This window comes from Lissotriton vulgaris, chromosome 5, assembly GCF_964263255.1.
Source record: "Lissotriton vulgaris chromosome 5, aLisVul1.2, whole genome shotgun sequence".
Classification (NCBI taxonomy): domain Eukaryota; kingdom Metazoa; phylum Chordata; class Amphibia; order Caudata; family Salamandridae; genus Lissotriton; species Lissotriton vulgaris.
The window spans coordinates 1,695,396,773-1,695,410,923 of record NC_141693.1 but is presented as its reverse complement, the minus strand read 5'-3'; the positions used below and the strand labels follow the sequence as shown (position 1 = coordinate 1,695,410,923).

At 45.4% G+C, this 14,151-nt stretch overlaps 1 protein-coding gene across 1 annotated transcript in view; it reads left to right on the top strand.

Annotated features, from left to right (window-relative positions):
* Positions 1-14,151, top strand: part of NSF (N-ethylmaleimide sensitive factor, vesicle fusing ATPase) — a 696,320-nt gene that overhangs the window by 538,666 nt on the left and 143,503 nt on the right. The window contains exons 13-15 of the mRNA XM_086923839.1: positions 4,841-4,936; positions 5,174-5,330; positions 5,445-5,578. Coding sequence (XP_086779965.1) covers positions 4,841-4,936; positions 5,174-5,330; positions 5,445-5,578 — 387 coding nt within the window. The remainder of the gene's footprint in view (positions 1-4,840; positions 4,937-5,173; positions 5,331-5,444; positions 5,579-14,151) is intronic.

The window sequence follows — 14,151 nt, the reverse complement described above, 5'->3', positions numbered from 1 at the left end:
TTGGCAAAGCCACTTGGTCTCGCCTTTGCAAGAGCTAGTGGCTTTGCCACTGTGCTTTAGCCTTGTTGTACACCAGTGTGGCTGCAAAAACTGTTGCTACTATGCCCTCAAATAAGCCCTGTAGTCTTCAGCCAGAACCAGATAGTTTCAATTAAAAATAAATGCTAACGAGAGAACGCATATATTACTTCCTAAATCCTGTTAGAAAGGACTATGCCGCCACCATAATACTCATGCGGCTGTGTTACTCAAGTCCCAATCCACGCTGGCTAATTCCCAAGCAAAAAAATCTGCAAATTATGCATCAAATGATGGTAAGTATGGCAAATCCATGATTATATGGAAAATGTTGCAGCCACATTATCCCTTTGGCCTTCAGGCTCCATCTAAAAAGCAATAGAAGAACAATTTGTGGACGTCACTTAATGCAAACAGCAGTGCAAGACTTATAACCATAAAGGTAATATGAAAATGTCTTAATTTTCAGAACCTCATTAGGCTGCAAGTTAATAAATTCAAAATATTGCTTTTCCCCTAAGTTGGTCATGTAATAGTTGAGGTCACTTGCATTTTAATATGTAATACCATCAAGAATGTGATCTTTGATGCGTGAGGTCATTTGGAGGGCATCAGGTGAGTATTACATCTGCATGTAGGAACTGTCCGCTGCACACGCAAACGTAACAGATTGGCACAAAGATGTGACGCTGCGATCCCCAATATTAAGTGTATGATGTGATCAGAGATTCGGCAATAAGTGGAGGTCCTGTAATTTCACTTCTGTATATTCATACTTACAGCACACTTTCATCACTTATCTAGCATAGGAAGGAGGGTATAGCAATGTCCCTCTCCAGTTATCTCTAGGAATCAGAGTAGTACCAATATGTTTCAATCTAGTTACACCAAAAGTACGGATAAATTATTGAATTCTGTGTTGTATAACTGGGAGCAGGAACCAAGGAGTGTAGGGGAATGTTAAACTGGTACTCAACTGATGATGGTGACACAGAGGGATCCAGGGGAATATAGCAGACTAAGAATTGAAATTTAAAAGATTGCTTTAAGAAGGTGGCAGGGTTAGGTAATACCTTGCACCAAGCACAAAAGTTATAAGTGTTTAGGGTAATATATATGTGTAGCAGGGCATTCGTCCTACACACAATGAGCCAGCAGCAACATGAGGTATGACGTATATGACATTAAAACTTTGCCATATCGGTTCAACTTTATAAACAGCAATTTTGGTTGGGAACGTCTTTGGCCTATGTTGAGGGAGGGGTTCGTACTGGTGAAAACCTCTAACTTCTTCACAATAGAAGGTCTCTTGTCTTGATAGGATGGATCATAGAATGGCATATCTTTGTCTTACTGCAAGTCAAAAAGTTGTTACCTCCGTCCTGGGACCGTAGACATACGTTTTTATGATTGTTGCATTTGCAACTACCTCTCAGAATGAAAGGAACTGCGGTCCTGTTGCCTTAGATCTGGTGTGTAAGTAGAACAGCACACGTCACTGAAAGGGCATTGGCTAGCTCTCTTCATTCTGAGGTTGAGCCAGTCTCCTTTCATCACCAGCTCATCAACCATTGTGATACCCGAAACTAGTGTTGCTGCATTGGGACCATGAAAAATCCCCATCCTGTCCATGATCAACATAAGGAGGTATCCTAAATGGATGGAGAACAAGCATTTAAAACGTAAATAAGGAAATGAAAGACAATTCGCAAGAATAAGTAGAACTCCCAAGAGGAGTGGATCCAAGTCAGTATCAGTAATCTCCTATTGGGGACTGATACTGTTTGTAGTATTTGTTTTGTGCAATGTATAGTTTCTAAGATGAGGTCCTTCCCATTCTAAGTCTGTTAATATATCAAATTTAGAGGAGAGGTTTAATCTGTCCTCTCTGATCCACCAAAATATATCTTGCTTCTCTAGTAAAAGAATTAGATTGCACTTTGAGTAAGGATGATTTCTAGTTTCTGTCTTTATTACACACAGGTTGAATGGTCAGATGACTTGGTCCAAATGACTTGGTCTTGAGGAGACCCTTAAATTCATACAGGGTCAAACGTCAACAAAAATCCCCCTTGGTTGTTGTTTGAATTGATAAGAGCAGGGACTATCATGGAACTTAAAATACTCCGCGATTGATACTGTGATTAAGCAAGGGATTACCCAGTTCTTAATGTATTTGTATTTTTAAACCTTGTTTCACGTTTGAGCACTGCGTCATCTGCAGTCTGTTCACCCACTCATATATGATTGCTTGAAAATTGCCAATACATATAATTGACAGAAAAGCAGCAGTAGTCCATTGTTTGTTCTAGTCTCCAGTTTTTCTCTAACACTTTTTGTATGTTGATGAACGCCAATGTTATTCATTATTGGATTTCTTTAAATAATTGGTTTTTTTTTTAACTTTGAATGAGTCCCACTGGACTATTGTACATATCTAGCCTGCTGGCCCTAATCCCTGTGGGCATAGAGGGTTGTCCTTGTTTGATTCTTTTTTATTTATATATATCATTAATATGCATGAGGTAGGTCATAAATTGCAACCCCTATGTATCACTGCCATCACCATGTCTGTGATTGCGTTTAAATAAAACAATCTTTTTTTATACGGATGTTTTTAATAAAAAAAAATAGAACATTTTCAAAAACATTTTGTTACGAGTAAGCAGGGGTCCTAGGGACCACTGCCTACTCCTAAAATGTTTTTTTACAACATTGACAAAGCGGATGGGTCCCTAAAGGACTCCCTGCCATTTGCAAGAGGTGGCTACCTCTTTGAGGTGTCGGTAACTTATCCATGGTTGATACATACCATAAGAATTCACATATTGGAAAGAACGCCCTGAACACGCCCCTTTCAATTTGTGATTTGGTATGTAGTCACAAACCTATTTGGCGATTCAGTAACGAGTTACTGAATTGCAAATTGTGTTTTAAACATACCCAATAACTAATTTGAGGTCACAAAGGCTAAGAGTGTTTGCGACCACAAAATAGCTTTGTACATAAGGCCCTTTATTCCTTCAGGATGTTTGAGTGCACTTACCACGTCTACTCAGATGTAGGATTTATGCTGCCATCACATTGTCGTAGAGTTAGATACTAATCCAAAGCAAAACTATCTCCCTTCTGATAATAACCGTGTACTTCAGACCAAACCTAAGCCAGCTGCTTCTGAAGCTACCATAAACCAAGGTTCTGCAACATCAAGATGATTTACCATTGGAAATGTTTTTACTTGCCGGGGCATTCTGGAGCATGCATTCCCAATAGAAGACAGACAGACTTAATTTTATCACCAATTGACTCAGCTTCTCAAGACCTTTCAATCCTGGTACAACATTAAAGAATGTTAAATTCTTCGCCTTCTTCCATTCTCTCGTCTTATCCTTCAAGATACCAGACTCCTCTCTAGAGCCACTGGTAGGTATTAATTATAGCCTTGGGTGATTACAAGTGCATAGAAAATGAGATTGGAGCAGCTTTTTATTAAATATTTTTTCTAGTTTTAAAGAGTAGAAAGGGTATTATCCCAGTTTTGGAACTCTACAGCTTGATTTAGATCCTCTTAGTAGAATATTTCGTTTTTTTAGTTATCATCAGTAGTCTTAATACATAAAGTTAAAGCACTCAAAAATCAAATATTGAAAATGTTAAGTTCAAATGCTTACATTTCACATGTTTAATGTGGACAACCATTTTTCTTGAAGCGAACATGCCATGCATAGATGCAATATGAAGTATCATATTGACCTTTTGACCACATTTGAAAACCTTTAATACTATTTTAATGGTCTCATGTAACCTCTAATATGTAACTTGTAAAGTTTGTTTTGGAAAGGTCTGCAGTTTGTATGTCAGTATGGATGTCATTACTCCTGAAATCTGAGTCCGCTCCATTGCTAAGAAACATCTCTTCATCAGATCATGACCAGTTCCTTATTATGGCAGTATTTCCTAGATTCTACATGCTGGTGTTGACCAGCTAAAAATGTTTTTAAGCATTAGGGCATCTCAAATTAGCAACATGGATAACTTGCCCTGAGCACACAAGGTCATTCCTCATCTCATAGGGTTTATGTGGGGTCTTAGACAGGTTGGATCATACCTTTGTTAGATTGCACTTTTTTCCTAATTGTCTTTGACAGCTAATTATATGTACCGACCCACACAGTGCTTCGTGCCGTTGTACTTACAAACAAGTGTGCACCAAACTGTTGTTGGACATGGGGCATCCCAGTCCTCTTTAGGAGGGAAGTAGACGGATCAGATTACTGGTTGACTACCTTAACAGCCACACAGGTCAGTGGTCTGAATATTCATGACACGATGACCCTCTGTTGTATCTTGTTATAAGCAGCATTTTTCTAGCTAGTACAGTCCTATCAAGGTAGGAAGATCCACTATTACAGCACTTTCCAATTAGTTTATATTGCTCATCAAATTTAAATTCAAGTAAAACTATTTCTCCTATATTTTATCTTTCACAGAATTGCATGCTTGTCTCCCAGTGTTAAGCCCGGAATCTTGGATTATATAAAGGATATTGCGGTTGTCTTGCTTTGTAGCATAGTGGAAACATTTTAGGCTCATTGATATCATGAAGACTTCTAAAACATCCACCCGGATGGACATTTCAAATGCTTGTCCATAATTATACTACAAATTTACTGTTAAAAAATTGGGGCCTGCAATGTGTAAAATTATTGGTCAGTGAGGCTTGGCGTGATCTCCAATAGGACACTTGAGTTCACTTCTGAGCATTGTATTGATGTGTTTTCTCCACAACTTGGAATTGAACTCTGTTACTTATTTCTTTCAGGCTAGCGCCAAAGTGGAAGTGGACACAGAAAAGGCACAGAGTCTGCAGGTCACAAGAGGTGACTTCCTAACATCACTGGAGAACGATATTAAACCTGTGAGTAAATTCATAACATATACAACCTGCATTTATCCTTTGAGTAAAGTTTTCTAACAAGTGTGTGAAAGGGCACTCTAAAGACAGCGTTCACATGCTACAATAGCCCAAAAGGAAGTAGAGTTTTGATGATGTTTCAAACAACTAGCGATTGAGGCTTAAATCTCACTTCCGCGGTTCCTGGTGTTGCTTTTGCTGTCACAGTGACATGTTTCTCTTGTCTCCTTAATCACAAAGGCCTTCGGTACAAACCAGGAGGACTACGCTTCTTACATCATGAATGGCATCATCATGTGGGGAGACCCTGTGACCCGTGTCATGGAGGATGGGGAGCTGCTGGTGCAGCAGACCAAGAACAGCGACCGTACTCCACTGGTCAGCGTCCTTCTGGAAGGTATTGTACAGTTTCCAGATCTAGGAGCATACTGTATTTTCAGATCCATGTTCGGTCTGTTGAATACCCTATAGCTTAAGGCCTTTATCACCAGCTCCCCTTCCTGTTTCACAGGCCCACCACACAGTGGAAAAACTGCCCTGGCAGCAAAGATTTCTGAAGAATCCAACTTTCCATTCATCAAGATCTGCTCTCCTGAGAAGATGATTGGATTTTCTGAGACAGCCAAGTGTCAGGCCATAAAGAAGGTACTGCTCTCTCCTTTCATTCCTTCCTTTTATTGCCTGTTCATCTTTCCTTTATTCTGTCTTATGCAATCCATATATTTCACTGTCTTTTCTGTCACGTCTGTCTTTGCATTGCTGATCACATTAGCAATCCTCCCCTATTACTCCTTCCACTCCTTCCACTCCCATACTTTTTGCTCTGCGCATCACCTGTTTTGTGAAGCTGCTGTCCATTATCCCTTTTCTCCACCCCACTCGCTGTTGTGATCTTTAACGTTCCTTGTACCTCTTCATTTTTTTTTTCTCCTAGTTTTTGCCCTGACTTCTATTCACGAGCCCTTAATTTAGCCTAATTTTGTTCTCTTCTATTACTTCTACCTTGCTTTCACCCTTTTCCTCGTGCTTGTACTTAGCTCTGTTTTGTTATCCTTCCGTAACCATCTCCTCTACTCACTCCCATCATTCGCATCTTATTCATATCATCTTTGCTCTTACCCATTTCTTGCCGTCTTCTTTCCTTCTTGATGCTTCCAATTGAGTTGTTTTTTCTATTATACATCCTCTCCATCCCATCTGTACTCCATTGCACCCCCTTCTTTCTTTCTTTCATTCTTCTTTCATTTATTTTCTTCCTCACTGCAGATTTTGATACCTTTTATTGGAGGTACTTAAAGCAAAAACCTCCGATAAAGCTTTCAAGGCTACACAGACTTTTTCTTCCGGTGCCATTCTTTCTCTTTAACTATTTTAAAACTTTTTACAAGTCTGTTAGAGTCATTCTCACTCGTACTAAGTGCCTAGTCGGAATCTGTCAATTTATAAGTGCAGTGTATAAATCCCAGAGCCTATTTGGTATATTGCTCATTTCAATAAGAAAACCTATTTCTAACTATGCATCCTCCAGTCTTATAGAATTGTGGTACATTTGTGGATGAGACTGGAGCGCTCTTCATACCCAAGACTACCTGAAGCTTTCATTGATACCATTTCAAAATTGAAAATGTGCGTCCCCTCTCTGTAAAATCCAGGGAGGAGCATTACCCACCTAAATGTTTTCACAAAAATTCAACTGTAGTCTTATTTGTCAGGTTCAAAATTAATCTCATCCAACGATATCCTGAAGTCTGAGGTTAAAATGTGCAGGTGGCCATCAAGCTGACTTTCCTCTTAACATTTAGTGGCGGCTGATGAGCCTTTTTAGTGTTAGGGCGTAAATGCCTACTTAAGACATGATCAGCTGCTGTAGATATATAACTTGTAGGTCACAGGCTCAAATAACATCTCTGGGAACATAACTAATAAATCTAATATTGTTGTTTACTTGCTGAAAATAAAAGAATGCATTTGTTCCATCAAGTTTCACTTACTGCACCATTTATTAGTCTTTTAACTCAATCCTTGAAAAACTAACGCTGCTTCCTGCTCAGGGGAGAACTACTGTCAACCAAAACAAAATGCGTGCACATTTTAACCAAGTACATTTATTTTTTAATTTTGAAGTCTTTATTATATTTTTATATGATATTTGATAAACAATTTACATGGCAAGTATACTAAAGGCTCAGTTCATGCTCTGGCTTGTACTAGCAGGGGCACTGAGGAGTACAGAAGGGGACCGAGGGAGTGCTCGCTGCAGGGCCGATAATCATAGATGGGCACAGTTTAGGCAAGAATGAAAGTAGCGACTGGTCACATAGTACACTGAGACTGGTTAACTGCAGGAGGTGGCAGAAGAGATGGAGGAGACAGGATCCCGGGGAGGAAGAGTGACTTACTTATGATGGGAGATGAGGCACAAGCAGTCTCCTGCAACTCCAAATCTCCCATGCTGTGCTGACTAGGCCCTGCTGCAACCAGATAAACTGTGTGCGCTTACCTAAGCAATGTATCCTCTGTAAAGCGCTCCGATACCTTCGGGTCAGGCCAGCGCTATATAAAACTTCTAAAATAAATAAATGACTAGGTGAAGCCTACAGTTGGGATTTTCATATTCCTCCTAGACAGCCATACACAATAGAGAGTTTATGTGTGCATGGATGGGCCATCATTGGCAAGATGGGGGTGGGGTGGGGGGGGGGAGCTTGGCACAGCCCTACTTACACTTGAATAGGCTATGTGTCTGCATACCCTCTGTAGTCAGTCTGGAGCCAGGGCATGAGAGGCAGGACACCTGTGCACTTCAAAGGGAAACTTCTAGAAGCCTCTCCCACTTTAAAGGAGGCACCATGAATAGATATTGGACCTTAGGCACCAACTCTGGACCTGTGGAGACTGCCAGGAAGAAGGACTGCTGTGCTGCTCAAAGGACTGCCACTCTGCTTCTTTGCTGCCTTGCTGCCTTACTGGATTGCTACCCTGCTGCCCTCCTGCTTGAGTCTGGGAATAAACCTGCACCCGAACCCAGGACTTCCAGAGTGACTCCAAGGGCTAGTCTGCTGGCTTCCTGTTCAGAGCAGCAGGGACATAACAGGCTCCTTAACACCTGAACCAGCACCCAGATCCAGCTGGAGTAAGCTCCTGACCCCCCAACTGGTGCCCCTCAGGTCCTAGATCCTTGGTGCGGCCTCAGTGGAAGTGAATTGATGTTTTTAAGCTCTTTGTGCCGCAAACTGGCCCATTGGCGCAAAAAACATGTTGCTTGAACTGCCAGTCAATGTGAAGTTACATTAACACCACTCTTCGCTCGTTGGTGGTGCTCCCCGAAGCTCTGGCCCGACCGTTCGCGATGACAACAGGATCTTTGCCCTACATGGATGACCCTCCGCAGGGCCAGGCATTCTCTTTGCGCTACATCAACGACTATCTGCTGTGCTTCCCTGCTCCTCAAGGCTCCCCCCACCGTGAACGTGAATCTGAGCTGGACTGAGACCGTGACTTTTCAGCGGGACTGACCTGGTCCCTGTATCCGACCCGCGCTCCATTGCTGTCATCCTGAAGTTGTAACTTTTTCCTGGTCTAACACAACCAGAGAGTATCGAGAGCGGCACTTTGGAGCTTTTGGTGCCCAATTCACTTCAGTCTTTAAAATTGTAATTGTAAAGCATTTATAAAGCGCATGGTTACCAAAGACATCCCAGCGCTAGAGGCCATCTTCATGAACAAGTGTCAATTTATGGAAACAGAAAGGTTTTTATGCGTTTCCGGAAGACCAGATGGTTGGTTTCACATAGAATGTCATTGGGGAGGGAGTTCCATAGCCTTGCTGCGTTATACGAAAAAAGGTGCCCCCCTGTACGTGCTTTCTTAATTCTAGGTACAGCTGCCATCTGTTTATTGCCTGATCGCAGGACTCTTTTAGGATGGTAGGAGGAAATGAGGGAGCATATAATGGGTGGACCAGAACCCAACAGTACCTTATGTGAGATGCAGCGGGCCTTAAACTGCACTCTCTGCTGAATGGGCAGCCAGTGAAGGGCGGCCAAGGCAGCCCCTGCTGACTGTCGACTGGGAATATTCAGGAGTTGTCGTACCTCACAGTTCTGAACAGTTTGTAGTCTCTTAACCGTGGAGCATGGTGCTCCTAAGTATAAGGCATTAGCGTAGTCAAGTCTGGAAAGAATAAGGGACCTCCACCACCACTTTCCTTGCTGAGAAGGGGAGAAGAGAAATGATTTTCCGTGTCATCCTCATCAGCCCAAAGCAGCTACCAGCAACTTTCCTTACTTGCTCCCCAAAATCAAGATTGCAATCCAACCAAACCCCCAGACTCTTGATATAATCTTTGGGGGATGGGGAACCGAAGCAACTTGGCCAGGCTAGACTTATATTGGGTGCAGAAGGTTTACCCAGAAACATCAGCTCCGTTTTAGATTAGTTCAGCTTCAAAAATGATCCCTCCATCCAAGCTGAGACCTCTCCAAGACACATGGCCAACTCCGGGGCAGTGTTGTTGAGCTGATTGAAGGAGACAATCAGCTGCGTATCGTCGGCACATGTAATGATCTGGATGCCGAAAGGCTCCATAACACCTGCCAAAGGGCTCACTTACACATTAAAAAGCGTGGTGTACAGGGATGATCCCTGAGGAACCCCACATCGGAGTGGCTGAGGGTCAGAGATGCAGTGTTTATGGAACACTTGAAATGACCGGTCATCCAAAAAGGAACAGATCCATTTAAGGGCTAGATCAGTCACTCCTACATCTCTAAGCCTCTGGATGAGCAGCTGATGATTGACTGTATCGAAGCCTGCGCTAAGATCTAAAAGCACAATAGCAGCGCAGCCTCCGTTGTCGAAGATTTTCCTGGTTGCCTCAACCACAGCTAGAAGGGCAGTTTCTGTGCCCTGTTGGGGTCTGAACCCAGTTTGAGACGAGTGAAGACAGTTATTGCTTTCCAAAAACGCGGAGAGTGTACAATTCACATATTTTTCAGAAATTTTGCTGATCCCTTGCAGTAATGAAATGGGACGATAGTTCCCTAACATCTCAGGATCCAGGTTCGGCTTTTTCAGCAAAGCTTCTCTCCAGTTCTACTGATTAGAGTTTTGTCATTTTGGTGTCAAGTCAAGTCAAGTCAAGGAATTTATATAGCGCACTACATACCCAGAGGGTCTCAAGGCGCTTAGGAAGGGGAGGAGGATTACTTGTCAAATATCCATGTTTTAAGTTGCTTTCTGAATGCTAGGTGGTTCTGGGTAAGGCGAAGGTAAGTGGGGAGTGAGTTCCATGTTCTAGCAGCCAGGTATGAGAAGGATCTGCCTCCCATGGTGGTCTTGTTGATGCGAGGTACAGTGGCGAGGGCTTGGCTGGAAGAACGTAGTTGGCGGGAGGGGGTGTAGAAGGACAGTCGTGAGTTGAGGCATTCTGGTCCGATGTCGTAGAGTGATTTGTGTGCGTGGGTTAGCAGTCGGAAAGTGATTCTCTTATTGACGGGTAGCCAGTGGAGGTCTTTCAGGTGACCAGAGATGTGTTCGTTGCGTGGGATGTCTAATATGATCCTGGCTGAGGCGTTTTGGATTCGTTGGAGTTTCTTCTGGAGTTTAGCGGTGGTACCTGCGTAGAGGGTGTTTCCGTAGTCCAGTCGGCTCGTGACCAGAGCATGGGTGACAGTTTTCCTGGTTTCGGTGGGGATCCAGCGAAATGTTTTTTTGAGCATGCGAAGAATGTTGAAGCAGGATGAGGATACGGCGCTGACTTGTCTGTTCATTGAGAGTGAAGAATCCAGGATGACGCCTAGGTTCCGTGCGTGGTCTGTCGGGATGGGTGCTTTTCCAAGGGTTTCCGGCCACCAAGAGTCATCCCATGCAGAGGGGGATGTACCTAAGATGAGGACTTCTGTTTTATCTGAGTTCAGTTTCAGACGAGTTCAGTTTCAGACGGCTGTGTTTCATCCATTCGGCAACTTCTTTCATTCCTTCGTGTAGGTTAGTTTTGGTGGTGCTGGGGTCATTGGTGAGAGAAAGGATTAGTTGAGTGTCATCCGCGTAAGAGATGATGTTGAGGTTGTGTTGGCGGGCGATGGCCGCAAGGGGGCTCATGTATACGTTGAAGAGGGTGGGGCTGAGTGAGGACCCTTGGGGTACGCCACAGATGACTTCAGTGGCCTCGGACTTGAATGGTGGAAGGCGGACTCTCTGGGTTCTTCCGGTGAGGAACGAGGTGATCCATTCAAGTGCTTTTCCTTGTATTCCGATGTTACTGAGGCGTTGTAAAAGGGTGCTGTGGCAGACTGTGTCGAATGCTGCAGAGAGGTCGAGGAGGATGAGGGCGACTGTGTCTCCATTGTCCAGTAGAGTTCGAATGTCGTCTGTTGCTGCGATGAGGGCGGTCTCAGTGCTGTGTTTTGCTCGGAAGCCAGATTGTGAGGAGTCGAGGGATTTGTTGGCCTCGAGGAAAGCGGCGAGTTGGTTGTTGACAGCTTTCTCGATTACTTTGGCCGGGAATGGAAGGAGCGAAATGGGGCGGTAATTTTTGAGTTCGGTGGGGTCCGCTGTGGGTTTTTTCAGAAGGGCGGTGAGTTCAGCGTGTTTCCAGTTTTCCGGGAAGGTGGCGGAGTTGAAGGAGCAGTTGATGACGTCCCAGAGGTGCGGTGCTATGACGGAGTCTGCTTTGTTGAAGATGTGGTGAGGACATGGGTCTGTGGGGGATCCTGAGTGGATGGAGTTCATCAGGCGGATGGTGTCCTCAGTGGAGATTGGGTTCCAGTCATTAAGGGTGTTCACGGGGGGAGAGTGTTCAGCAAATGGTTGGGTGGGTTGGTCTCCGGGTTGGTTGTCGAAGCTGTTGTGGATGTCTGCAATCTTGTTGTGGAAGAATGAGGCTAGGGAGTCGCAGAGGGCTTGAGAGGGGGTGATGTCGTTGGAGTTGGCCGAGGGATTGGAAAATTCCTTGACGATGTTGAAAAGTTCCTTGCTGTTGTGGGCGTTGTTGTCAAGTCGATCCTTGAGTGCTGTTTTCTTGGCCTTTCGGATAAGTTGGTGGTGAGTGCGGGTGGCGTTTTTGAAGGCGTCCTTGGTGCTAGTGGTTGGGTCTTTTTTCCAGGCCTTTTCAAGGGAGCGGCAGAGTTTCTTGGACTTCTTAAGATCATCGTTGAACCATGAGGCCTTCTTGTTGCCAGGTTTGCTTTGACGTTTTTTCAGTGGTGATAAGGTGTCGGCGGTGTTGGATAACCATAGGGTGAAGTTGGCGGCGGCTTGGTCTGGGTTAGAGGAGTGGGCTGGGGTGTTTAGAAGGAGCGATGAGGAGATCTGGTCGGTGGTGATTTTGTTCCAGTTTCTTTGCAGAGTTGGTTGGAGGTGGTTGATGGGTTTTGGCTTGTTGTAGATGAAGTGAACGCAGCTGTGGTCAGTCCAGAGGAGATCCGTAGTGTGGCTGAAGGAGACATGATTGCTGGAGGTGAAGATGGGGTCGAGTGTGTGACCTGCGATGTGGGCGGGGGAAGTGACCAGTTGTTTAAGTCCGAGGTTGGCGAGGTTGTCCAAGAGGGTGGTGGTGTTGCGGTCGTTGATCTTTTCAAGGTGAAAGTTGAGGTCTCCCAGAAGGATGTAGTCTTTGGAGGGGAGCGCGTGAGGAGTGATGAAGTCCGTGATGTCTTCACTAAATTTTGCGCGGGGTCCTGGTGGTCTGTAGAGGAGGGTGCCTCTGAGTGTGGTCTTGGGGTCGATGTGGATCTGGAAGTGAAGGTGTTCGGAGTTGGCGAGGTTGGCGTCAGAGCTGGTTGAGATGCGGATTGATTTCTTATGGACGATAGCGATTCCTCCTCCTGTGTGGCCGGTACGGTCCTTGCGTGTGATCTTATAGTCTTCAGGGATGGCAATGGTGATGTCTGGGGCGGAGGAAGCGTTCATCCATGTTTCTGTTAGGAAGGCGACGTCCGGAGAGATGGTGTCTAGTAGATTCCATAGGTCAATGGCGTGTCTGTGGACCGAGCGGGTGTTGAGAAGGATGCATTGTAGCTGGTTGGGGTCGGAAATCTGTGGTGTGGTTGTAGCGGAGATGTTGTCGGTGCCGATGAATTTGCAGGAGTAGCAGGAGAAAGGTCCATGGGTGTGTCCAGGAGCGGCTTGGACGCAGTTGGGGGCGCGACTGGGGTTAAGGGCTAGGAGGGTGGCGGCATCGTAGGTAATGCGGGAGGGCTGGGCAGCGCGAGGGGCAGGGGGACTGGCGCTGGGCGCGGTCCAGGCGCGGACGGGCGTAGACGGGCTTACCTTTGGCGCACCTTCGGCGCGGGTTGGGCGCGGTATCTGCGCGTGAACGCTGCGCGCGGGAACTCCTGTCATATATGGATAGTGGAGGGGGAGGGGCGAGGGCGGCTCAGCTGGGAGGCGGGGCGGGCTCCAGGGATCACAATAACAACAAAATGGAGGCGGAGGGGGGAGCACAGCATCGCGCTAGTGAAAACGAGCACAAACAGTGAAAGCGGCTGATAGAATTAATTAAAGTGCAAATAGATCAACTCGGCAAGCAGGCACACAGCAGGCAATTGAAATTAGGCAGTTCTAATGAACAAAAGCAGCACAACGATACCGAGTGTCACGAGGGGACACTGGGGAGCGACCACTCAGCCTGAGGGACAGGAGCGAGTCACGGCGCTCTCAGGTACTGGAGCGCTGATCTGGTCAGTGGGAGGGCGGCTCAGCTGGGAGGCGGGGCGGGCTCCAGGGATCACAATAACAACAAAATGGAGGCGGAGGGGGGAGCACAGCGTCGCGCTAGTGAAAACGCGCACAAACAGTGAAAGCGGCTGATAGAATTAATTAAAGTGCAAATAGATCAACTCAGCAAGCAGGCACACAGCAGGCAATTGAAATTAGGCAGTTCTAATGAACAAAAGCAGCACAACGATACCGAGTGTCACGAGGGGACACTGGGGAGCGACCACTCAGCCTGAGGGACAGGAGCGAGTCACGGCGCTCTCAGGTACTGGAGCGCTGATCTGGTCAGTGGGAGGGCGGCTCAGCTGGGAGGCGGGGCGGGCTCCAGGGATCACAATAACAACAAAATGGAGGCGGAGGGGGGAGCACAGCGTCGCGCTAGTGAAAACGCGCACAAACAGTGAAAGCGGCTGATAGAATTAATTAAAGTGCAAATAGATCAACTCGGCAAGCAGGCACACAGCAGGCAATTGAAATTAGGCAGTTCTAATGAACAAAAG